The sequence below is a fragment of the Pyrus communis genome, chromosome 4 (assembly GCF_963583255.1).
Source record: "Pyrus communis chromosome 4, drPyrComm1.1, whole genome shotgun sequence".
Taxonomy (NCBI): Eukaryota; Viridiplantae; Streptophyta; class Magnoliopsida; order Rosales; family Rosaceae; genus Pyrus; species Pyrus communis.
Window position 1 is genome coordinate 911,508 of NC_084806.1, and position 25,543 is coordinate 937,050.

Below are 25,543 nucleotides of genomic sequence, written 5' to 3' on the forward strand. Positions count from 1 at the left end.
AATGCTGGGAACACGTGGAGTCGGATAAGATCAAATCATCAGAGATTCTGGTTTCTTGTAAATGGACTTACACGTAGAGTCGGATGAGACAAAAACATAAGAGATTCTATGTTTTCTAGTAAATTGAACTACAAACGACGAGGTCGGACACTTCCACCAGTTTTCTCTAGAAATTCAGTGTCTTTTTTTTTTTCAATTTCTACAAGGGTCATCAAGTCTAGCAGGTTTTGTTTCCTCATTTTTCTTGGTTTTACTTTTACCTCTCCACCTTCCAAGTCACGGACCCAACTTCTTCAAGAATCTAACCATCTGCATTCACATTTCAATGTGAAGGGTAAAATCCAACATACTGAACCCATTTTTCCAGCACTTGTCACATCCAACTGACCTTGGATTCCAATTCACCATTGACAAACTATCAGCCCAACGTTTACTGCCCAGGCAGCTCTTGACTTTATAAGCTAAAAGGCAACGACCATTGACCCGAACTGTTGGCCATTCTGAAAGTTCAAAATAAATTAAATTTAAAAAAATAATAATAACGTAAATCCTACAAAACAACGCTCCGGTGCAGTGGACCGCATGACTAAATTTTGAAAAGCCACAATCTAGCCGTACAAACTCTGGTGCATCACATACACCGGTTTTTTCGGTTTACTGTAGAAAAAAAAAATAATGATGCCAGTGCACACAACAGATAGAAAATCCATGCCTACTACATATTATAGAAACTTATATATGCTCAAATATTTATTGAACCCATGAGGGTTTTCAAAAGTACAGAGAAAATCTCAATTTGTAAAGCCAAAAGGAAAGCATGAATGATAGCCAGGGATGGAAGCATTCTAAAGTTGTATGAACTATACACATACCCCCTCAAAACACCATGTAAAACTCTATCCACCCTCAATAAATCTATGCTTCTCCACTCACTATACAACGAAAAAATTAACCCAGCGCGCTATATCAACCAAATGCCAATGGAGTGACTGTAGTGCTCATTCGAATCACAATATCCATACATTGCTTGCAGCCCTCTCAAACAGAAGTTGCCTCATCTGCCTGGTTTACTCTGCTCCGGTGGTGATGCTTTCCATGGTGGCGCCTCCCTTTCCCGAATGTGACAGGGTCAAACACACGCAGTCTTTCAGCTTCTTGGGGATTGATCACACACTCTGAAGGAGAGGACTTGTAACGGATTCTATCATAGCAGTAGGAGTATGTCATGTGCTTCTTCCTGAAACTCTCCATCTTCATTCTTTGGAGGCGGGTAACGCCAGTAGGGACCGATTCTGAACTTTGGGTGTTTTCGCATTTCTTTGATAATTGTTCAATTGGATCGACTGCACAGCCGTGTAGAACAAGGTCAGAGAACTCAGCCAAATAGGGAGCATACTTGTAATTCACTCGGTATTTGCCCCCGTTGGTAGCCCAATCAGATCCATCCCATATCGTGGCATACAATGACATTGGCTTAGCCGGGAAGTCACCACCCATTGATTCTGTTTTCTTGAACTCTCTAATGGGAACATTGTCAACATAAAAGCTGCAAGTAATTGACATTGGAAACAAATACGCGATCAAAATCTAAATCACAGAACTCATAAAAAATGAGGTGAAAACAATAAAAGGCGAGAAATCGCTATGAACAAAATTTTCCCTTGAATAACAAAAAATTCTATTTTCATTTATTCCCTAAAACGAAAACTTGCACCAAGGATGGTAGTTGTATTAGTCTGTCAAACCAAACTCTGGTTTATCTGTCCCTTAAACTTATTAAGTATCTACCATTCAAACCAAAATTCCCATCCTTTTCTTTTTTACTTTTCTCAGAAACCCAACAGCTGGTTTTGAAGAAACAAAAGGCGGTATTAAAAGGACGAAAACAGCAAGTGATCTACTGTATTTTCCTAAAAGGAGAAACCCTGCCTCTGCATTTGCCATACACAGAGGCATCACATCAAACCCCAAAAAACAGTAAACTCCAGACTTCAAAGAACATAACATTATTGGTGATAATATGGAAAAATATGCTCACAAAAAGTTGATATGCTAACAGATAGATTTAGCATATTAATCCAAATATAGAGTGGGGAGTTTTGATTGATGCTCACATGATCTGAGAGTCAGTCCAGAGAATGCTGTACTGATGGTAATCGTCGGATGGATCAAACCATAGATTGTATCTCTCTTCCCTGCCGGTGTTGGTGCTTCCGTTGCCGTAAATATTGGTCTGAACCCTCCATTCTCTGCCCCGTATGTTCCCCAAGAACTCAAAATCAATTTCATCATGGTACTTCGGAAACATGTCGCCGTTCGACATCTGTTAACATTAAACTGATTAGAACCTATATTCCCTTATTCATTTAACAGCTCAGTGATAAAATAAAAAGGAAAACACAAGCAAACATCAGTGTGGAATATTTATTCATCCGAAATCTTAAACATAAACAAAAAAGAAAGAAAATACTCATCTGGGTGTGAACTTCAGGTCACAAAATGGACATGTTAAATGTAAAAAGTTAGCCTATCTGGGTTATCTCAGAAGGTTGAGAAAACAAGTTTTTAACTGGGATATTGATAGAATTAGATCCATAACATTTTCCGGGCTCCACACCATCAAATTTACAACAAACAAATGTTGGGATTAATCAGCTAACCATAAAGATTGAATCTTTACAGAACTGTAAAATTTTGAAGTAAAAATTCGGGTCATATTATTTAGTTCATTGATAAAAACATACAACCTAAGATACAATCATACAACAAATAAAGAGGGAAACAAAATTAAAAAACCTTAATCAGATTGAAAACCAGGATTAACTCACATAAAACGCCACAACAACTCCAGCAGTATAATCAGCAGGCAGCTTAATGGAAGCACTGAAAAACCCATGCTGGTAGAGGTCCTGAGAAACAAATCCAGACCCTGCAAACAGACAGAGTCACCAAAAACCAAACAAAGACAACAACTTTAAGGTCAGATAACTCATTAAACGTCGCCACCTCAAAAACCCAGAAAACAAAAATTCAAAATCCTTTCACATGATTCTCGAAGCAGCAAGCCAAAAGGGAAGTAGATTACAGACCTGTCCGTTCGTTTAGCGAGAGATGGACGGATTTCCCATCTCTAAGAATCATCAAATTGTCTTCACCAAAAAGCTTGGTGTACCCTTCATCAAAGGGTATGATTGGTAGCTTTCCGGAGGGTGCAGAAGCAACAACTCCAAGAACAAGCACTTGACAGGCACACAGAAACAATCCCAGATGAAAAAACCCCATCTTTTTCTCCTAAAAATAAATGGTTCTGCTTTCTTTCTTTGTTCTGAGTTTTTTATTTGTTTTCAGAATTCAGAGTCGTATAAATAAGAAGGGGAAGAACGAGAAGAGAGAGAAAGAAATGTAGAAATGTAGAGAGCGAGAGAGAGAGAGAGAGAGGTGTGTAGAATATCTCTATCTTTTGAGAGCAATGGGGAGAGAGACAGACAGAGAGAGAGAGAGAGAGAGAGAGAGAGAGAGAGAACCAAAAGGCTAACGGGGGAGAGAAGAAAGACAACACCAAGGGCAAGTCTTTTTATTGCCGAGCGTCAGTGGAAGCTGTTGAGCTGTGTTCCGTTCATATGCACATTGCTCCACGCCTTTCTTTTTCGTTTCTTTTTATTTCTTTCACCAAATATTTTATTTTATTTATATTTATAGAGTAATTTTTCTCAAAAAATAAAAATATTTAGAAAGAAATTATGTACGTCATTCTTTCCAAAATTGTTTAATGCAATTATCTTCTTATCGACATTGAACTGTCAACGCGTATAATTAAGGGCCACTAAAATATCCTTAATGAAGGGGAGTTTCTTTTCGAAGTTGTTATTCAAGATACGCGATCATGAAAGAACTAGTTACAATTAAGTATTTGACTCAGTTAGATATTGTTTTTATCATTTATTTTAGTCAAATTTGAGTCGTTCTGAAACCAATTCGAAACATATATTCTTTTATCAATCGGTCTTATCATCAGTCATACACTACATAAACGACATGCATATAAATAGTCACTTGATAAACCATATTAGTATTATGATGATTTATCAAATTACATGGAATATATCATAAAAATTTATAAACAAAGTATGGATGTTGTATGTTGCAGGGGTTGGTGAATGTTATAAATGAGATTATAATTATGTGTTTACTGGTTTGGACCGTTTTATAAAGAAAGGATGTAATGCTCATAAATACCAAGTACTCAGCTGTACGAACGATGCAATTGCATTTCATCCATTTTCCACTTTGCTACTTTCCTCACTAATTGAGATGAACTTTCTATTACATGGGACTCACCTGTATTAGGAAGTTTGTAAGTAATATGTTCAATAATATATGTTTGGACTAAACTCATGACTTGTCATTGTGCGGTCTAGTAAAACATGTGAAGCATGCAGTTTATTATTGCATTGACAAGACAACGAACTCATTTGGGACGCATTTTGTTGTTCAATTCAATAAGAATTGCCTCCTACCTTTTCATTAAGAATGTCTAAGAACTCGTTGATGGATCGTTGAAAATGAGTTCTTTGTTCTTTCTCGTCCTCACATTTTTTTTTTTGTCGTCTATAATACTATGTCATGATATAAATAATTTTAACTTTCAGACTTTCAGTTATAAAACATCTTAACATGATTTTAGAATATCGTTACAGTTTAGATATACGCTTAAGTCAACGATAACACATATTAACTAATTCTTAATCTAACGGTATTACTCCCCCATAATTAGAGCCGAACATACATACTGCTCTTCTATGTTCCATTATTCCTCATACAATGATTTCGTACACTTTATCCCTCATTCAAGACTTTGAAATAAAATAGTCATAGCTTGAATATTAATCTTTCAAGAAGTCCACATTCTTCAAAGAGGTATAAAGTGCTCAAATAATAATTGCATTAAAAGAAAATTAAAAAAATAAAAGTAGAGGACAATAGCGGGGATAAGAATAGCACTATCAAGTTGCCAAGAAAATTTTCAATGCCAAAACACCGATTCGTATATTTAGTGTCATAATATAAATGATTGAATATTTACAAAAAAAATTAACCATTTATATTATGAAATTTAGTGTATTAAACCGTATTTCCAGCACATCGTAGAACATTTCCAAGCACACAATTGAGAAAGCAAGAATCATTACGGGTAAAAAAATTATTATTAAGACTTTTGGGGCAAAAAGAAGTTTACCTTTAAACTCTTTTATCCTTTTTAAAAACAAATAGATTTATTTAAATAATAGAAAAGGAAAAGCAGCTGGGTGCACTCTCAATCAGGCAACCGCCCAAGGCGCCGTCTCTTTTGACACTTAATAGTGCATCTAGCTTTCCTAAACTACCCTCATATTACACCACATATTTACGGATTTGGCACAACAAGAGGATTGTGATGGCAATCTGGTAAATAATTTCAAGCGTGTGGGCAATACAATCTGCGGCCAGCCTCTAATTTCGGCGCTTAGAGGAATTGACACGTGGCTTTTGAAATTGGTTTTTCCATCTTTAGTAAATTCCACTTGGGCAAAACGGTGCCGCACAGCTGACGTGACACACCGTCCCCCTCACACCTCAAATCCCAAGTAGCCGTTGAAGGGCCCCACCGTAATTCATGGGCCTCCTTAAAGGTGCCCGCTCCTAACGCCGTTAATCACGGGACAATCCCGTCAAAGGGAATTAAGCACAGTCCCCTGAGCGGTGACCCCCTCTCTTAACGTCCGTGTCCGTTGAAAACGGCGTCCCCTCCCCCTCATTAGGCCCCACATTTCACGCGCAACAGGTAAGAGCATTATATTAGTCACTAATCTTGGTTAATTAACTTAATTAATAGATCAGATTATCGGGAACCGGGGACTGCCTAGTGGAGCAGCTGCATGGACTCCACCTCGGCGCCAACGGTTAAATAGGCGCAAGTTAGATAGTGCTAACATGCGCCGTTAGCGAATCTTGCATGGCAATATACCACGTGGCGCCATGGCATTTGCCCACGGGTTTTCGATGGTGAATGACGTGTGGGATCTAGCATATTATGAGATTGAGATCATCCCGACGTTGCATTGAGGATGATGCATTGATGCTGCCTGTGGTAATGGTGGATTCCATGCACATGAGGTTTGCAGGATCTGCACCCGTCCACTAGCCAGGATCATTAGACAAGATCAGTAGATGGACGGCTGATGTTTATCTTGGAGTTGTGAAATATTGTTTTGCTAATTAATATGTGGGTTTTTTGTGGATTTCTTGGGACTTGATGACAATTTTATTCGTATAAATGTTAAAAAAAATTTCTTAAAGTGAGATTCTTCATGAATTCTCTGTCATTTTATAATTTAAAGTCAATTTTTATGCCGTTATAAAATATTATACCAAAAACATTGTACAAAAAACATGAGATGACAGAAAATTCTACTTTTAAGAGAGTCTCATTAACATTTGTCTTTTATCTAACAGTTAGGATTGCTTATTTGAGAATGTGGGACATAGAGCCCAATACGTATTAAGGCTGTTTTTGGTACAGAAAAATAACAAATTATAAAGTTATATGTATTTTTTTTGTAACAAAAAGGTTTAGGGGAGGGGAGACTACCCCTCCCAAGATCATGGCTTTAAAGTCTTTTTGAGGACTTATGGAGAAGGTCTTAGTTTTTTTTTTAGTTTTTACAGGTCTCCCACCAAGAGGAATTGCCAGCAGTGAGATTCGATTTTAAACTTTGATCTTACGAAGAAAACGATCCATACTAACTCAATCAATCTTCATTGAGATTATAAAGTTATATATATTTGACTCAAAAGTGATGGGAGAGTCAAAATGTTACAGAGTTGTTGTCAAATTATGACTTTGCATAAATGTAAGTTCTCAACTTTTTTGTGTGCATTCCAGAGGGATTTTGTTATTCTTATTGAATACTTAATTTGTTGGATAAAATTTCTTAGTTCCAGTCGCTTGCATCCACAGAAACACAAAGTAAAGGAGTAAATAAATAAAAACACAAATAATACAACAAAAAAATTGATAAATAATACCGACCAAAACAAATACACCTAAAATAATAGTTTCTTAAGCTCCTGGGGGCATGTTTGCCTGCCGATTAAGAAATCGAGCTTTTTCCTTCGTTTCTTCCATCTCACACTTTCATATTTAAGATTTTAATTTGGGAGTGGGGTCCACTCCATGGCTCTCAAGCACGTGTCACGAGGTCCAGGAAAACCGCGACTTTTATTCGCGTAGAGATGTACACTATCCTTTGCCACGCAAGCCGTCGAGGAGGAGGATGATGACCTGACCTTCTCTGTGCTTCTTGCTTCTGGCTTCTGGCTTCTGGCTTCTGGTGGGTAGTGGGTGGTAGACCTGGTGGTGGCCTTCTTTGTTCTTTCTTCCCGCGCCGATTTTAGGGTTTATCCTTTTCGTCATGTAGCAAACCCTACCATGTACTATACATATTCTCTATCACATTTCAAGGCACGCCCACAGGAAAATGACTTATCCAATTGTGATCTGTAAACTTTACTGTAATATGATGATGAAGAAGAAGAAATGAAGAAGATAAGAACAGAGATAGCTCGGAGGAAAGAGAGAGAGAGAGAGAGAGAGAGAGAGAGAGAGAGAGAGAGAGAGAGAGAGAGAGATTACAATGATTAATCCTCAAGAATTTCATTACACTTTCTGTTAGAGATGCTTACATACTTATACTCTCTTTCATTACTAAAGCTTATCTCTTAAACTACCTTATAACTACCTCATCTAACAACCTTTCTTATCTAATGACAAATGGCATCTTATTAACCATTGGATCACTATCCTCAACATCATCTTCATGAATTCTCATGTAGTAAACCCTACCATGTACTATAATATATACTTTGTCTTTACAATTATTTATGTGAATAATATTTTTTTATAGATATTATCATCTTAATTCACATGATAATATGAAATCTTTAACAAAATATAATATCAGATTCAGATTATTTGTAACTATGATTTGTAATGAAATATGTATCAATGTTTCAATTGAAGGTATTATTTTTGACGTGTTCTAGATGATGAAACAATTGGGATAATTAGTAGTGTTTTCCTTTGCTCCATCATTCTTTGTCTTACAATACTTAATGTTCTTGCAAATGATGTAAACGCCTCTATTAGGACTTACGAAAAACAAACAAATTAACAAGAGATAATACAGTCGAGCTATAGTGAAGAGACTGACTGGTACGTACTTAGCTGAAAATATACCGTAAAATTATTGTCTTAATTGTAAAAATAACATACTAACCAACTCTTATGTTAGTGTTACTTGTTCTTGGTGTTGGTTTAATTGTTTAGTAATCACAACTCATTAATCAATAATTTTTCCCTTTTAAGAAAAAAATGGGGGTAACTGGTGACAAACCATAATTATATACACTCCTTCCAGGCCCTGAAGAGGCTAACTGGGACTTGCACCCTACCCATGACCACGATCAAGGAGATTCACAGCTTACAAACCATGTTACAAAATGCCCTAAGTTTGTGCTGAGACATTTTTATGTTCCATGGTTTCCAACTTTCCATCCATTTGTTGATAGTTTTTTTTTAATTAAAACTTCCACTAATTTTCTAATTTGTTAATTTAGCATGTCATGTACGCTTCCAAAATGATGGAAAATCTCAATTATTATTCGAACAAGTTGATTTTGGATCGACAATACTATTGGCAAAAACAAGTAGCTACATGATTCATATTATTAGTTGAAGTTCACATGAAATATATGTTAATCATAGTGATTCATATTATTAGTTGAAGATTCATATTATTAGTTGAAGTTCACATGAAATATATCTTAATCATAGTGATTCATATTATTAGTTGAAGTTCACATTAAACATATATTAGTCATAACGTCACTTGGCTATAATTAACCCGAATAATTGCGTTTTGCTCTCTTAAGCGTCTTGCCTCAAGTTGCAATATTATAAAACGAGTCGTAGATAAGACCAGAGAATTCTTGGTAAATAATGCATTGATCACCAACAAAAATATATGGTTCCCTTAATATATTAATACAGTACTATATATAAGCTTCTCTGTCATAGGACCATTTTAGTCAGTTAACGTTGTTTATATAAAACCCTAACCAACTGCAGGCAACTGATTACATGTGTTTGTCTGCATGCATGTGTAATTTGTCTAACTAAAAAAACTTCTGTACGTATAATATTCTGTAATATATGCACGTAACATGTTAAATACATATGATCTTCAAGTAAATTTATTTTTTATACAGTACCAACAAAAAAAAAAACATTTTGGAGTTAAAGTTCTCTTAAAAATATACCAGACGGATAGATATAAGTTCCGACTCAAACAATAGAATATAGATATGACAGAAAAAATAATTAATGGGTCTGTTTTTATAGCCGTTAGCTGTGTGAAAACCATGGTGCGTGGAAGAAATTAAACAGATAGTTTAGGAAAAATACCATTCCACCGAACGGAGCATGAAGCCAAAAATAATAAAGATTATAAATATATGTACACTGTGGTGGGCACCTCCTTCTTCAACAACTACTGCATCGCATCCTCTGTTAAATATGTACATAAAAAAATATTTGTGATCATATATTTGTAGGCCCGTTTACATCATTTATTCCCGACATGTTAACCTAAAGCGAGCTCCGATCCCTCACTCCTTTGCCTATCTTTCTCTTTCTCATCCCCTATTACGTGCGTGTTGGCACGTCAGGACTCAGAACCTAATTTTCAATGTGTTATTGCTTATACTACCAGAAAAAGATGTACAACATGACTATTATTTGTCGTGATGGCCATTGGGGCTTAAACAAATATATATCAGGGTACCAGACTAGCCCGAATGGTGTGGTTTGATTTGACGATTTATTTCCATTCGATGTTGAAACTTTCGTTAAATTGCTTCACTAAATACACAATGGTAGACTATCATTTTAAATTAATGATATTTGACAGTTAATTTAGACTCACAGTAGAACTAATTCTATTAAGAAAACATTTGATATGTAAAGTGTGAAGTGGGTGTTATTATTTTTATTTTTTAGTAAATCGATATTTTTACACTAAGGAAAGAGGAAGTTTGGTAAAGCCACATAATGAGCAGTCTAATTTGTGGGTGTCATTTGTGTGTTTAGTTAATTTTAGAATTGTTCGATAACAATTTCATTTGTATGTTTTTTTTTATGAAAAAAAAAAAAAAATTTATGGAAAGGATCCTTAATTTGTTGTAACAACATGAGTGGTGCGCACACACTAATTAGTGTGGTAAAGTAAAGTGTAAAGGCACGAAATGCAGTTATTGTAAAATATGGTTTGGAGATGGAGGGGGGAGCGTTGGTGTGCTCTCATTTCACGATTTTGCAGCTAAAGCTAGCCCCATTTGACACATTTGCCACTTTCCTTGTTACTTTTCTTTCATTTCATATATGCATGCATATATGTTGTTTTAACATCATGTTAAGTCACGCCTTTGATTGAGCCTCTGAGTTAAGTTTTGCAAAGTTAAAGTGGTAATTTATTTTCTTTATTTTTGTTTGTTGGTTGCTAATATAATAAAGATCGTCACTTAGTACTGCGGTCTAGTGGTAATCATCTTTGCTTGTAAGTGAGAGGTCTTAGGTTTAGTTCTCTCCAAAGCCGAAGTTGGACCACATTATTATGATAAGCTCATTGTAAGACTTATCCCACTCTCCCACTTCCACTATTGTTTGTTAAAAAAAAAAAAAACCATAATAAAGGCATTTTAATTGAGAACGCATTATACACACACACACACACACGCACTAGCAGAGAGCACACACATTGTGTGTGAACAATTTCTATTTTGTCCTCCTTATGTCAATATTGTGTATCAAAAGTAAGGGTAAAATTGGAAAACAAGTATATGATTGTTATTTTCTAAAAAAAAAAAGAGAGGGTAAAATAGGAAAAATAGGGATATGATTGTTATTTTGTCAAAAGGTACAAAATTACTATTTTGCCCTCCTTTTTGTCAATAGTATGTATCAAAAGTGAGGGCAAAATAGGAAAAAAGTTGACACGGAAGGTTCTCTTAATAGTATAAGTATATATATATATATATAAGATATAGATATAGATATTTGCTTTCATCTTATAAGCTAATCTCTCATCGATGAATGAACCCTAATGTCTCTTAGCAAGATTAATCAAATATCCCAACCACTTTGTATAATTAATTTAATTACGGCCAGCTAGCTATACATGGTCACGGCCTAAACCCTAACATATATATATATATATATATATATACATACATATATATGTGTGTGCGCGCGCGCGTGCTATATGGTATTTAGTTTTAACCTTTTTCTGGACTAGGTCATGGTTTCTAGCTGCAGGTTCCTCTCTTGTTGTGACTTGAACTGCAAATATTAGTTGAATAATCGTTTGATGTTGACTTACATATTAAGTTAAAATAAATAAATCAAGTTATGAATTATATAGATATCACAGGTACAAAATTTAGTTGATAGGAATTTGTCTAAATTATGAGTTATAATTTACTTGATATCTCTTGATTAGCAAGTCTTTTTCTTGGACAACTGTAAGAACGGATATTTAGAAACAAGATCAATATCATCCATGGCCACTCAACTTTGGCGTGCCTTTTAATTAGTGCACATCTGATATGATAGATATACATACTGGCCAAAGATGTTCCTTTGCCTACTAGTCGATGTACGTATTTACAAAAGACATTCACAAGAAATACACGCCACTATCATGTTAACTTGATCTATCCCTTGTGTTATTGTCATGCATCTAAATTTTTTGTATGAACCAAAATGTCTATGTATATGATGTTAATCAAATGGCAGAATAGATCAAATTAAAAAATGTAAATTTGACAGCAAGAAGAATGGTTTACAAACTTGTGCTTTGGTATGATTTGAGCCCGGCCGGCCGCAACTCATAGTTTCAAAGAGAACGGTACTACGAGTCTAACACAGTGCTTTATTATGACATATAAGAGTTTTTTTCAACCGAAATCTATCGTTTACTATGTTTTATTACCATTCTAAGTTTTTAGAATGTGTCGATATTTCGTTATTTGTTTAATTTATTTCCTATTTCTACTCCTAGAAAGTTTAGGACAAAAAAGACATTATATTACATAACCCACCTTGAGGGTACTAAGATTTATTATCTATCATATTATCAATCACTAAATTTGAAGTTTTTTTCTTCTCAGGATTTCAGCTTCCTCATTCCTTAAAGTCTCCATTGGATATTTTTTTTTATAATAAGTATGGGCTCATTTGGGAAGTACTTATAAATAACTGAAAGTGCTTTTAGAGAAATGATTTTGGATTTCAAAAGCACTTAAAATGCTTATTGCAAGAAATTTACTTGCATTTTTACTAAAAAAATTAGTTCAAAAAATATTTTCACTAAAAACGTTTTCATCGATTTAAAGACACTTCCTAAACAAGCCTTATATTTCATGCATTGGAAAATTAAAATAATAATGCCCACTTTTTAATTTACACCGAAAAGGAATCTAAATATCGTTGAGTATACTTTTGCTCTTGCTGCATGAAACTAGTAACTAGATCATAGCCGATCGAGACATTGAGAAATTGGATACAGCTCGATTTCCTTTTACTTGCTGCATCCACTTGCGTCGCAGTAAACTAAATTTTTTGAAAATAGAGTAAAAATATGCAAAAGCAGTTAAGAATCAATATATAAGATATCAAAACATTACGTGCAACACAAGGTTGTCCAGCAGCTCAATATTCCTCTTCCCTGTCAATAGTATAAGAGCAATGGAAAGGGGATTCTTTCAAAAATGAGACTTCTCATAGACTATTTGATACCTCATGTTTTTTACACAATATTTTATAATATTGGCAAGTAAATTGACGTTAAACTATAAGATTGCAGAGTCAATAAAAAATCTTACTTTGAGATTGTCCCTTTAGCATTTCTCATAGTATATTACTAAACTAATTAATATGTTGGTTAAGAAAACTAAATTTTCCAGTAAGCAAGCATATTTCAAGAAGATTAAAAAATGGAAATAAAATCATAAGAAAAAAGTCAAATGAAATGAAGAAAGTGTTGAAAGGGTGATGGAACTGGAAGGAAGTATAAGTCTCCATCGAGTAGTTATGCTGAGAAAAGCAAGCTCGGAAAAGAACGCTTATCTGACAACCACTGGGACTCCGTGATGATTATATATATGTATATTATGAATGCCAATTAATCCAGAAAATAAATTTAAAAAATAATGATCATGAGTATTAGTCATGAACAATCAAAAACATTTAAGTGGTAGGAAATGCTTGCATCAATGATAGCAATTCCATTGTCTTTTTCCAATTCCTCAGATTCATCATCCTTCCTCCATAACCGTAGCTACACGTGTCTGGTTCATCATAGCTAAGAGGGTGAGAATAATTTGTAAAGGTAGTCTACATGTATTGGATGGAGGCAAGATTGTCTGCCCTCCTTTTACCATGTTCTTCTTATCCCTTTCTATTTGTACGATTACGGTTAAATTACGTTAATATTTTATATTTTTATTATTTTTTATCTTATTATTTCTATTAAAAAATTAATATAAAATGTTAATGTGACTTAACCGTGGTCGCATAATATAAGAGGAGATGGGAAATGTATGGTAATGGGAGGGCAGACAATTTGCCTCCGTATTGGATTGGTGTAGCTGTTGCCGTAAATTATAGAATGAACTGGGCTCATGTCATAATTCAGGATTCTTAGCTATTGTTTCATTGATTAGAGATTCTAAATCATGGTGTGAGTACGTCCGTCTGTAAAATTCGTGCTATGGCCAGCAAGTATTTAGCAACTTGGGATTGAAAAAGTAATCACTTCGAAGCGTGGTCCTCCTAAATGTGTAATTCCAAGTGCATGCAAGCTCATGAACATAGTGACTAGTAGTAATAGTATTACCACCTTGTTGCCTTTTGTAGCAGGGTCCAAGGGAGGGAATTGTGGAAAGAATAAGACTTAGACTATTCAAAAGATGAGTTGAAGTTCATACTCAAAATTGTTTGTTGTCGTTTTATAAAACATCGTATTTATAATCAGAGTTGTTCATAATAAATAACTTTATAAAAATTGAATTTGCAAAAAATAAATTAAAACTAAGGTCATTTAGTTATCAAATTGTTTAAAAACACATGAATGAATTTGATAAAAGTATTACAAACTCTTTATGTATGTACTACAATAGGTAGACTAAACGACCATATTTTTAGTTTATTTTTTTCAGAGATTATCTTTACAGAGTGATTCATATATGAACAATTATAATCATAAGCATAGAGCTTTGTAATTTGAACACGAAGAATTTTGAGCATGAGTTCCTACTCATCTTTGAGTGGCTAAGTATTGTTCTCGGAAAATGTCTCTCCAAACTTTTTATTGTGTGGCCAATCCATCAGAAAGGGATTGGTTCACGCTTATTTTGGTTAAATTTGTATGCATATAACTAGTCAACGATCCAATTCAAGTTCATAAATTTGTGTTTGGTTAAGGAAATGTTCTTCCTCCTTTCGGCGTAGTGATTCCTCCAATCGCATAGCCTATAACTGGGCGGCCCTGTGTTCTATCTGGTGGATAGTAATAACTTAAAAGGTTGGGCCTTCAAATCCTATTCCAGTTCAGACAAATGGGCCATGCTAACCTAATTGTAAGAACCAAGCTTTTGGGGTCTGACTGTAATTAGATCAAACCCTCAAGGAAATCATGTACCTTACAGAATATACGTCTTCTACTTTGTTGAATGGCATCCTGGCATCCTGCTCTAAGATAACCACCCATGGAGCTCTCAAGTGCAGCTAAGAACTTCACTGAACCGATACTGCTCATACAATCAAAATATAAATCTAAAGATAAGTCCTATTGATTGATTTTGTCCTTTGAAACTGCAATTTAGTTTCATTTTTATCACATATAATTGACTTTGTCTTGCTTTGCTTTATGAAATTGTCATTTTTTACTCATTTAGTTTCAGTTCACCCTATTTTCATTCATTCCGTAAAAAAGGATGTTAAATTAAAGGATAGTATGAACATTTACTTTTCACACAACTCCTTGCCTCCAACTTGCTTGCTAAAACAATCACAATTCCATTTTGGTGAAGTCTTATCCAAACCCCGCTTGTCTTTTTTGCTGAAATAGATGAAAATTAGGTGAACAAAAACTAAATGAAACGAAACGGCAGTTTAATGGGATAAAATGAGATAAAAATCATATTCAATGGATAAAGTGAAACCAAATGACATTTTCAGAGCAAATCAATTAATAAACATAAAGATAATTATGTCGCCATGCAGTACTCTGCTTTCCTGTACAGGGACACCGATACTGGAGGATATAAGAAAGTTGTCCTGGTAAATACGTCAGTTAAATTTATATTAATTTAATCAGCTCTCTTAATCATCATGGTGATACGAACTATGAAGTACTGAAGGTTTACTGATATATTTTCTCCAGTTGTGTTAATTTATTTTTGTTGTGACTTAGATGGTGTGATGCTTTTCGCGATGGTGTGATGCTTTTCGCACATACTGTAAAGTTGTTTGAGGTTTCTCCACAAAACTTTAATCTTCTCTTTTGCTTTACTGCTTTAGCAATAGTATTAAATTAACCAGCATCTTCCTTTAGCTTGTCTGGTTTTGTTTTCTTTTATATCTTTTTCTTGCTTATGTTTTTATAAAGGTCACGCTTTTGCTAATTATTGTAACATTAATTGAATTCTGATTAAGCTATATACTGATAAATCAAAACAAAATAATACTAATGGAGAACAAAATTTCTGACCATTTGGTTCATTTATCTGTTCTAAAAAGTAGACAAATCTTTCACATTTTGGAAGTGCGTGTGGCATGTGACCTGAGTAACAAGAAATTTTTTTCACGTTACGAGAATACCTATTATGTGGTGTACTATTGTATGTATTATAATAAGAATTAACAGCAATATGGTTGATATGTTAATATGTTATACTTCTAAAATATATTAACAAAAACCAAATACAGGTGTTATAAATTTACAAGAATAATAACATCACATGGTCATTTTTTTGGGACACTGAAAAATTGTTCATGAGTAATATTACAAATAATATTACCTTGAATGGATTTATTTTTTGCTTGAAAAAGGCTAACCTTTACCCCTTTCAGTCTAATCTGCTACCACATTTTTCTTTTTCCTTTTTTCTTTGGAAAAAAAAAAAAAAGATTTCCTCAAGGGGTGATGATCAAACAGCTAGATAGCTAGGATACCTCCACAAAGTGTAACATTAAGAGATCGGATATATACTTGGATTAATCATCAATGTGAACTTGTGATGCTTTAGCTTTTCCTTTTTCTTATAATTATAGGCAGAATAAATACCTTGGTACAATATTAGAGCTGGTTCTATTTTGTCCTTGTGATGCTTTGCTAAAGTTCAAAGTTTCCCCAGAAGAGAATCCTAAAACCAACACAGCAAGCAATCCCAAGAACAGTGCATGCATTTTTTATCACCAACTCTTACAAAGATACATATATATAAGAACTCATTCAGACATTAAAATTAAAGGAACCAAATTTAAGATATTAACCCACCAATCCCCATTCTCAATTCCCTAGATTAATTAACTTCGCCGTCATCTGTCGTCTAATCACTTAATTGCAATGCATACTACTGTTGTAAACTATAGGTACCAACGATCAGCCTCTAGGTTGACAGTAGGTGCACACTTGTTTGGCATCTTAGCAATCATACTTATGCTTGTTTGGCTCCTGCATTACCGTGGTGGCATCGACTATGAGTCTGACAATTCAGATCGAGTTTTCAACGTAAGCGGTCATTAAACCTTCATAACCAGTACTATTTTCTTAATCGTGGCTCAAATTAAAGTTTAAGTCATCTTCCTTGATTTGGCAGGTTCATCCGTTTCTTATGTTCTTCGGGTTTATTTTCTTTGCTGGTGAAGGTACGTAAGCAGTAGGGTACTAGGGTTTCAATTTCTCTCTGTATGTAGGCTAAATATACGTACATACATTTAAATATTAATATCCAAACGAAAAATTATTATTGCGTTTATGCGATATACCAGCGATGATGGCATACAAGACCGTAATGGCAGAACACAAGGTGCAGAAGTACACTCACTTCTTGTTACACCTGATAGCTCTATGTACCGGGATATTTGGTATCTGCGCTGCTTTCAGATACCATGACATGAGGCAGTTAGATGACATGTATTCCCTGCATTCATGGATTGGTTTGGGTACCTTTATCTTGTACGGTTTGCAGGTACGTACTTACTAATAAATTAACATAACTTCATTAATTAGTTAATTATATTCCTTAATTACTTAATTAAGCACATGAATGGTTTGATTTGCATGCAGTGGCTGTTTGGAGCTGCTGCGTTCTTGTTTCGGGGAGCTACGCCACAGTCAAGGATGAGATTAATTCCATGGCATATGAGTATGGGCAGGACAATTCTATACTTGTCGATATGTGCTGCCCTAACTGGGTTGATGCAGAAATTCACATTCCTTGGACTTTCGAAAGTGATGGGAGAGAGAGAATCGCACTTGATCAATTTCACTGCACTAGCAATCCTCCTCTTTGGCATCTTCGTCGATCTTTCTGTCGCCCTTGCCCGCTATGTGTGATGTATAGTTTTTTAATTAATTTCTATCTTTTTCTTTTCTTTTCAGCTGGACTATTTGGTTGAAGACATTGGTTTGGTGTTATATATAATGTTGATTTCATATGTATAATCTTTTTTTCTTTTGGTGTGATTCATTTGAGCGAATTTATGTATGAAGGAGGGTTCATATGGGAGACCAATATATTGATTATGATATGAATTCATTATTTTTGCACTAATGATCAGATAATGTTGTGTTGATTCCTTAATCAGTTGAGTTTGTATATCAGTCCCTAATATCTTTTCTAATACAATTTTCTTGTACTTTTGCACTCTATGAAAAACATATAGCATCACTCCCTAATAGTTCTCATCTTCAATGATGGTGTACACGATATTTTACTGTGCAAACGTCATAATTGGAACCATTCATTCTCTTTATCATAATCTAAAGATAATTTCTATAAAAATTCATTCGACTTAAAAGACTATTTACTGCCGACGACTTGACTTAGCCATATGGGACACACAGAAACAGAATGCAAAAAACATATTCCAAGTTTTTGGCCTTGACACCTAAAGATCAGCCGGCTAGACGGTTTTCCATATTCCACGTACTGGGCGGCATCGATACTTCGAATTCTCATTCAAATATTGTTTACTTTGGGCAAATAAAACTCTAATCCTTACATTGATTTCATCAAAATTTCCCTTCTTTTCTAATCAACACTGTTTCTCTTGGTGTGTTTTAAATACAGTCCTAGTAAAGCTAGCTCTGGATAGGGTAACACTTACACATTACAACAATGGCACCTAAGAGTCGTAGCTACCAAATTTCAGCAACCCCAGCTACATTATTTGGGCATTTGCTAGCTATAGCCATAACAACCCTGGTTCTTGTTTGGACCCTAAAGTTCCGCGGTGGCTTCGCTCTCGAATCCGGCATCAAAGAGAAAATTTTGAATGTAAACATTACTTAATTGTTTAAATCTTGCTTATGCTCATATTATAACTGAAGTTTATATGATCATATCCTTTATTTCATCATATTCTTCCTCTCATTGTTCACAGGTTCATACGTTTCTAATGGTGGTCGGGTTTATTTTGATCGGTGGAGAAGGTAATCATATTGGAACTCACTAGGTCAGAAAATTGTGTTTATAACCTTGATAAAACGAATGTGCTCCTTGTGCACCTAAGTTGAATCCCTGTCTTCGCAGTTCATATTAGCTTAAAGTAGACTATCATCTGTATCAAAAGCATTGTTAAATATCCCTAGAATATTAAGGACTGATCTGATGGGGTGGCAATTTATTCGTGCAGCAATCATGGCATACAAGACGGTCCAAGGGACAAGGAACACACAAAAAGGGGTGCACCTTGCATCTTCTAGCCCTGGCGGCTATAATTTTTGGGTTGTACTGTGCTATCCACTTTAATCACGAATCCGGAGTTCCACATTTTCTTACCTTACATTCTGGCTCGGCGTAACCACCATTTCTTTATTTGGTCTTCAGGTAATACTAACACCTTACAATAGCTAAAATACGTCACCACCTTAAACGTCATGTCACTTTTGCGGAAATAACCTCTTGACTAAATGACCATACAATTATGTTGTTGCTTGTTTTTCAGTACTTGTTTGGCTTCGTGCTCTATGCGTTTCCGGGTGGAGACATGTCGTCGAGGGGAAATTTTATGCCATGGCACACATTTTTTGGGATGGTGATATTTCTTCTAGCAGTGTGCACGGCTGAGACAGGGTTAATGGAGAGGTTCTTTTTCTTGGCCGTAGTAAAAATTAATCAAGAAGTACTAATAGTCAACTTCACTGGTCTTTTGCTCCTTCTCTTCGCAGCCACCGTCAGCCTCACCGTCCTCCTCCCTCGGCTTTATTAACTAATACCAACCAGTCATCTTTACCTTGGTATATTTTTCTTATTAAATTTTGTTTGGAGACGAATTATTTTTGTTGTTGTTTTGATAGAGCGTTATATTTACGCTTAGAACGAGAAAATTAATATCGGTAGGTTGTAGTGCTAAGCATTAATACATTTCTACTTCCGTAAAAGATTTGTTGAACCAGATGGCTATTTGTATACTTAAATTAATAAAGCAAAAGATGAACATTCAAGTAAGTTTATTGTCATCTTACTTTGTATCTGTCAAAGTGTAATTTTACTTTAGCATAATTTTCTCATTATTTTTAAATATTGTATATTGTATACTGCAAATCTACAATCACAAAGTCAGATGCTTGTAATTCAAGTGATTGACAGTATTTGCTTTTATGTTTGAGATTGTGTTTGAATGGCTTCCACAAAATAAAAAACAAAATACGAAATCACAAAGTAATGATGATGTTGAATGAGATCCAGTGTGTCTGTAGCACGCATACAAATGGATCCGGACCATTTAAGAGAGAGAGAAAGAGATTCGAGCGGTTCAAATTTTTGGATTTTTGTGAAATTGGTCAGTAAGATGAGCTATTAGGATAGTAAAATTGAAATTGAATGGTCCAAATCTCTCCATCCGTATACTCCATATGTAGTGCTTCGGAACAGATCTCAATCCGCTATGGTTTTGCACCCACGACATTATTAGTTTTAACAATGGTGGAAGTGGTGGGACCAATGGTACAACATCCTTGTAGCCACAATCGGCGTCGTGCTTTTACTGTGTAGGAGGATATCGTATCTATGACTATGAACAAGAGACTTTGGTCTTGGTGGCGCATTATAGCACCCATACGTGTGGACAACCTTACATAAACAATGCAAAAACATATCTTCTACTGCAAGACATTCTGGAGAAATTCTTGTGTTCACTAGAGGACTACTTCATTCGTACGTCCACACACATGGAGTTTCGTAGTGGACAATAGTACAAGAGATGTTGCTTACGAATGATGACTTAATTTTCTAAATGGACACAAGAATTTTTCGTCGTTGTGACAAAAGGGGAGGCACGTGTGCGGCATTCCTCAGCTCAAACATTGCCATCCATGGGGGGCACATAGAGAACAATTCCAGCACTAGCTATATAATCATTAGAAGAACAAATTTGGAATTCCACAACTGAGAAACAATCTTTCACTTGATAAAAATAACAAGCAGAATCCAAAATTGAAATAACACTAATTAATATACTAAACATAGTTAGCACCATTGTTAAAAAAAAAATGAAAGGATAAAAGAAACTAGACCCGTTGCTGTTTTGTTGCTTCCATTCTCTCCAACAAGCCAGCAATCTCGCCTTGCATTCGAGTTTTCATCTTGTAGTAATCACAATGTGAACTTTCCAAAATTTTCAGCTCCTCCAGTTTCTTCCTTCGCTTTTCCTCCGTCTCTTTCAGACACAATTTGGAAAACTTTCCGGCATACTCTTCCTCCAGCTTCTCCGTCTTTGTTTGTATCATCTGACGGTACCCTTCTGCCTCTCTCCGCGCTTCATCAGCCTTGTCCTGGAACATTCTAGCTTCTGCTTCCTTTATCCTCACCAAGCTTTCCAAGCTCTCAAACCCGTCTATTTTTGGTAATGTCCCAAACTGGAACTCATCCTCATCGCTTATGTGGGATGATTTGAGGGGGTTCTGACGCGTATCGTTGGACAGTGAATCACGTTGCATACTAGAACTTGTGTTGTAAACAGCATATTTCGGAGGTGCAGAAACGGATTGTGAAAAGGGGGTCAAATCTTTTCTCAGGCTGGATTGAGAGGCACTCAACTCTTTTGTGGATATGGTAGAAGCAGGATATTCTGATACTCCATCTGTATCTATTTCAAAAGGAAAGTCAAATCCAGAGTTAAGCATAAACAGAAAAGAAAAGAATCATTTAGAACGAGTATAACATTCAAACTCAAGCTATAGAGGAGATTTAACCTATCAACAGTGAAACGAAAAGAAAAAAAAAGAGGCCAAAACTACAAAAGGGTAAGCTACAGAGATTAAAATGCTATTTAACAGCCACAGGAATATGATCCCCATCGTAGCTAATGTGCAGACAAGCAGTAGCCTCAAGTAAGCAATTCAGAGTATTCCATTCAACATAGTTCCAATTACCCTAGCCTCCAATACATGCCATAGGGTAATCAATCAACGTCCTTGAGACATTCAGTGACTATTCTCTAATTTATAAAAGAACATTATGCTAAAGTAGAATACGGCGAGCTGAGATTAGGTACAATTAACATCCCTATGATTTTATATTCAACGTGTGAAGAAATAAAAGTAGCTTGGAGCAACAAAATAGCATAAGGGTCTCGTGTTTCTAATTCAAAGATTGCTAGTTATGTTTTTCTTCCAAGACACTCTTATCATCTACCTTAACATCTCGATTCGCTACATTAATACTTTGCTCTCGTTTTCACATCAATGGCCGACATTTCGTCCCATAAGTAGTGGCTGACCTAATGGCAATTCGTAGAATTTTTCATTTATCTCTATGCTTTTTGGCACAATATCAAGTAAAAGAAGAAACGTTTAAGTTGAAATAGAAAACCGAAGAGGGTTGACTTACAATTAAAGAACTGAATAATGAAATTGCAGGCATCTGAAGGGGACATCAACTGGCTTCCAAGCTTGGAAATAATCTCCTCAGCCTTAATATGCAGTTCCCGGCCTTTAAAATCATCGCTTCTCCTAAAAATCTTCTTAACACAGTCAAGCTCCTTGATAAGGGTCTCTAGTCCCCAGTCCTTTGCACAGCACAGAAAGACATCCTTAACAAAACCAAACATTTCCGAAGCATGGCTGCATCCAATGCAATGAAATTGCATCTCAGTTGTCCCAGAGGGACCCTTCAAGCTAGGACCTGGTTTAATGAGATTACTCTGAATACCACAAGCAGCGTGGCACCAATGCGAACAAACATCACAGCCAACCCAACTACAAGTATTATTGGCACAGTCGAAATTCAAACATACAGGACACATACAGGAACTACAAAACCCCTTATTTGCAGAGCAAATCTTGCAGTCACAATCATCAACGGGCAATAAACTCTTGCAATTCACATTCTTACACCTCATAAACGAAAAAATCTCCACCAGCTCGGTTGCTGGAAGGCGGTTTTTCCCAGATACGAAGTTCCCAAGTCCCATTTTCACAGCAACCAAAATCTCCAATTGATCCTTCTGACATTTAGAGAGATTCTCCTTTGTAAGATCAGACCTTCTCTGAAGCCGGTTTTGAAGGCTCACCAATTCTTCCTTCTTCTCTGGCGCAGCTATCAGATTCTTCAAGTATTCTTTTGTTGATAAGAGTATTTCTTCAGGAAGCTCTTGAACTGTCTGAGCCATGACAGTTACAGACACCGAAACAATTTCGCGGAGAATTCTCTCCGGTCTCGAGAGTTTCCTGGTTCTCCCACCACCATCCACACCCTCCAATCCTCTCAAACTTTCAGAACCTCTCCCTCTAGAATCCCCGGAAAGGGTATCGATTTTCGGCTTAGCAGGCAACTCAGATGGAAAAAAAGAAAGATTTTCAGAGCTAGTTGTCCTATGAACACTGTTATTATTACAAGAATCCTTACGATTACTCTGCATCATCGACAAAATCCCGCCGCCGTGATTCGACAAACCGACTCCGGCTCCAATCGGCTTAAACCTGCTATGCACAGACCCATTAGTCCCCTCCCCGCAGTTCCAAATTTGATCATCTTTCCCAACAGAATACTCGAAATCCGTCGAATTTCGGGTAAGCGAGCAACTGGGGTTGTGGGAAAATGGGTGGGAATAAGAGTACGACAATGAAGCTGCTGTGAAATCATTGGAGCAAGTTGTCTGTGTGTTGTTAGCAGACGGCGCCAACGACTGTATGCTTCTGCTGGGCCGCAGCATCGCCGGATGATCGCCATTCTGCAAGGCGTTTGAGGCGGTGAGAGAGAGAGATACCTCCGGCAAGGCTAGAGAGAGATTCAAAGTCTCGAGCTTTGGCTTCTTGTCGTCCCTGCTTTCTCTCTCCGCCTCCTCCTCAAGCTCTCGCTTCGAGCAATTCAACCTGGTTTCGTTCAAATTAAGGAAATCCCTCTCTACCCATTTGTTAGAATTCTCAGATACGATGATGCCTTTACCTTTGAAACTCTCTTTCTCCAACGAAGTCAGCAAATTTGCGCCGGCTAAATCCTTCTCGAGAAAACCCAGTTTGGAACTGTCGCAGAGGTAGCTTAGAGTCAACTCCTGCGAACCTAAATTTCCAATCTTTGAGGGTTTTGATTGGAACCCATCAGAACCCATGTCTGATTCTCTAAGAAATCCGAACCCCTTTTCGGAGAATCCCATTTTCTCTTCTGGGTTGTGTTTGTTTTGCTTGGAGATATGGCGAGTGACCTTGCTCTGAGACGCCTCGTCGGCGGCAAGATTCCCAATCGCTCGATCCTTGTCGCCAAACATGGCCTTATCCACAGAGAGAGACAGAGAGACAGAAAGAGATAGGAGGAGAGAGAGGAATTACCAGGTAAGAGAAATAGGGAGGGGAGACAGGGAAAGTGTGTCTGAGAAGAGAAGAAATTGAAGAGAAACAGAGGGGAAAAGGTCTGCACCCTACAGGGGCTGTTTGGAAAATAGTAAAGAATCTGGGGTTGTGTTTGTCAATTGATTCTTCAGCACACCATAACTGAATTCCCAATTTCTCTATCTGCAACGGGATTGCCCCAACGGCTGGATTTTTCAAGCGTTTACACCGAAAAAACGGCGATATGATTGTAAAATTACTGAACTGGCCCCGCTGTGTTTGACGGAATTACTGATGCTCTGCTTTGAGTCGTCTTTTTCTTGGTGCATGCCTTTGACTCGGAGTGGTGGTGAAGGTAGAGGACAACTTTCTGTATTTTTCGAGAAAAATATGGATTAACGTTTAATTAGGGCATAATTACCGTTTAACTTCCTATAAAGGTGCTTAATTGCTTTCAATTTTGAGTCAAAGTTTAGCTGGTCAAGGGTCACAAGTTCATGAAAATTTTGTTTCTGTAACTCTTCTCGCATAAATTTTAGACTCGTATTCTACATGGCACGTTTTAAATTCGATCTGTTTCTGTTGATTCAGCTTATGGTTCCCTTCTTTTGCTAATTAATCATAATTTTTTTTAATTAATATATTGTTCTTTGCTTTTGAGACCAACAAATAAGGTTTTTGTTGGAGTATCCAATCGCGTGACATGTTATCTCAGTAAGATCTTCTTTTAGTAACATCCTTTATAAAACATGTTACATAATTATGTGTTCAAAAGTAAGGAATCTCCATGCCTCATTAATGATCTTCTTGAAGAGTGTACTGGGTAGTTTAGCTGCTATTTCAGTCTTTTATTTCATTACTTCTGCGTATTGACTTGTTCTTTAAAGCAATAAAATTCTCTGTCTATCTATAGTTTCAATTCAAACAAAATAAAAGCTAACTAGACCATAAGTTGGGCGGTTCTTCTGAGGACCATCGTTATGGAGGTCAGGCGTTCAATCATTCGTTTGTAAAAAAACCTCTTGAGGAGAGCTTTCCGTAAAAACAGCAACCCAGCTCGGAGTGGTAGCCCACTACTCCATTTTTTTTACCAAACAAAAAATAAAATGAGTATTTTTGCTCATCATTATTTAGTGTGATGTATGTTCACCATCCTATTATCACCGTTATATGAGTTTGAATTTCGAGATTCGTGTAGTGAATAAGCACAAATCTCAAAGTTTAAATTCATCTAATGGTAATAAATAAGATGGTGAGCATACATCACATAAATGGTAATGAGCAAAAATGCACTCCAAAAAAGGTATGAGAGGGACTGAAAAACCAAGATTGTAGTTTAACAGTTACTTCATGATTAGAACTGCCATCCATAAGATGAGTGATTAATAAAT

At 36.1% G+C, this 25,543-nt stretch overlaps 3 protein-coding genes and 1 pseudogene across 3 annotated transcripts; 2 read left to right on the forward strand and 2 right to left on the reverse strand.

The window, feature by feature from the left end:
- Positions 1 to 698: 698 nt before the first annotated feature.
- Positions 699 to 3,525, reverse strand: LOC137731719 (probable xyloglucan endotransglucosylase/hydrolase protein 28). Its single transcript, XM_068470909.1, has 4 exons — positions 3,090 to 3,525; positions 2,829 to 2,929; positions 2,115 to 2,323; positions 699 to 1,546 (listed from the first exon to the last, which is right to left on the reverse strand). Exons 1-4 carry the CDS (start codon positions 3,280 to 3,282, stop codon positions 1,039 to 1,041), a joined length of 1,011 nt encoding a protein of 336 aa, XP_068327010.1. The 5' UTR covers positions 3,283 to 3,525; the 3' UTR covers positions 699 to 1,038.
- Positions 3,526 to 16,613: 13,088 nt separating this feature from the next.
- Positions 16,614 to 17,934, forward strand: LOC137732433 (probable transmembrane ascorbate ferrireductase 3). The gene is made up of 4 exons (XM_068471740.1): positions 16,614 to 16,889; positions 16,978 to 17,026; positions 17,150 to 17,349; positions 17,448 to 17,934. Exons 1-4 carry the CDS (start codon positions 16,725 to 16,727, stop codon positions 17,715 to 17,717), a joined length of 684 nt encoding a protein of 227 aa, XP_068327841.1. The 5' UTR covers positions 16,614 to 16,724; the 3' UTR covers positions 17,718 to 17,934.
- A 567-nt stretch (positions 17,935 to 18,501) lies between these two features.
- On the forward strand, positions 18,502 to 19,594 carry LOC137730839 (probable ascorbate-specific transmembrane electron transporter 1; annotated as a pseudogene).
- A 1,179-nt stretch (positions 19,595 to 20,773) lies between these two features.
- LOC137732019 (protein OBERON 3-like) lies at positions 20,774 to 24,417 on the reverse strand. The gene is made up of 2 exons (XM_068471301.1): positions 22,216 to 24,417; positions 20,774 to 21,472 (listed from the first exon to the last, which is right to left on the reverse strand). Exons 1-2 carry the CDS (start codon positions 24,089 to 24,091, stop codon positions 20,895 to 20,897), a joined length of 2,454 nt encoding a protein of 817 aa, XP_068327402.1. The 5' UTR covers positions 24,092 to 24,417; the 3' UTR covers positions 20,774 to 20,894.
- Between the last annotated feature and the right edge of the window lie 1,126 nt (positions 24,418 to 25,543).

Bases quoted from the DNA above. Each gene is read 5' to 3' on its own strand.
- LOC137732019 (XM_068471301.1), bottom strand. From the start codon at position 24,091: ATGTTTGGCGACAAGGATCGAGCGATTGGGAATCTTGCCGCCGACGAG. The intron at 21,473-22,215 runs GTAAGTCAACCC...CTTTTGAAATAG, and splicing joins CATTATTCAGTTCTTTAATT to ATACAGATGGAGTATCAGAA.
- LOC137732433 (XM_068471740.1), top strand. From the start codon at position 16,725: ATGCATACTACTGTTGTAAACTATAGGTACCAACGATCAGCCTCTAGG. The intron at 17,027-17,149 runs GTACGTAAGCAG...GCGATATACCAG, and splicing joins TATTTTCTTTGCTGGTGAAG to CGATGATGGCATACAAGACC. The intron at 17,350-17,447 runs GTACGTACTTAC...ATTTGCATGCAG, and splicing joins TTATCTTGTACGGTTTGCAG to TGGCTGTTTGGAGCTGCTGC.
- LOC137731719 (XM_068470909.1), bottom strand. From the start codon at position 3,282: ATGGGGTTTTTTCATCTGGGATTGTTTCTGTGTGCCTGTCAAGTGCTT. The intron at 2,930-3,089 runs GTCTGTAATCTA...GTCTGTTTGCAG, and splicing joins CTCGCTAAACGAACGGACAG to GGTCTGGATTTGTTTCTCAG. The intron at 2,324-2,828 runs GTGAGTTAATCC...TAATGTTAACAG, and splicing joins GAGTTGTTGTGGCGTTTTAT to ATGTCGAACGGCGACATGTT.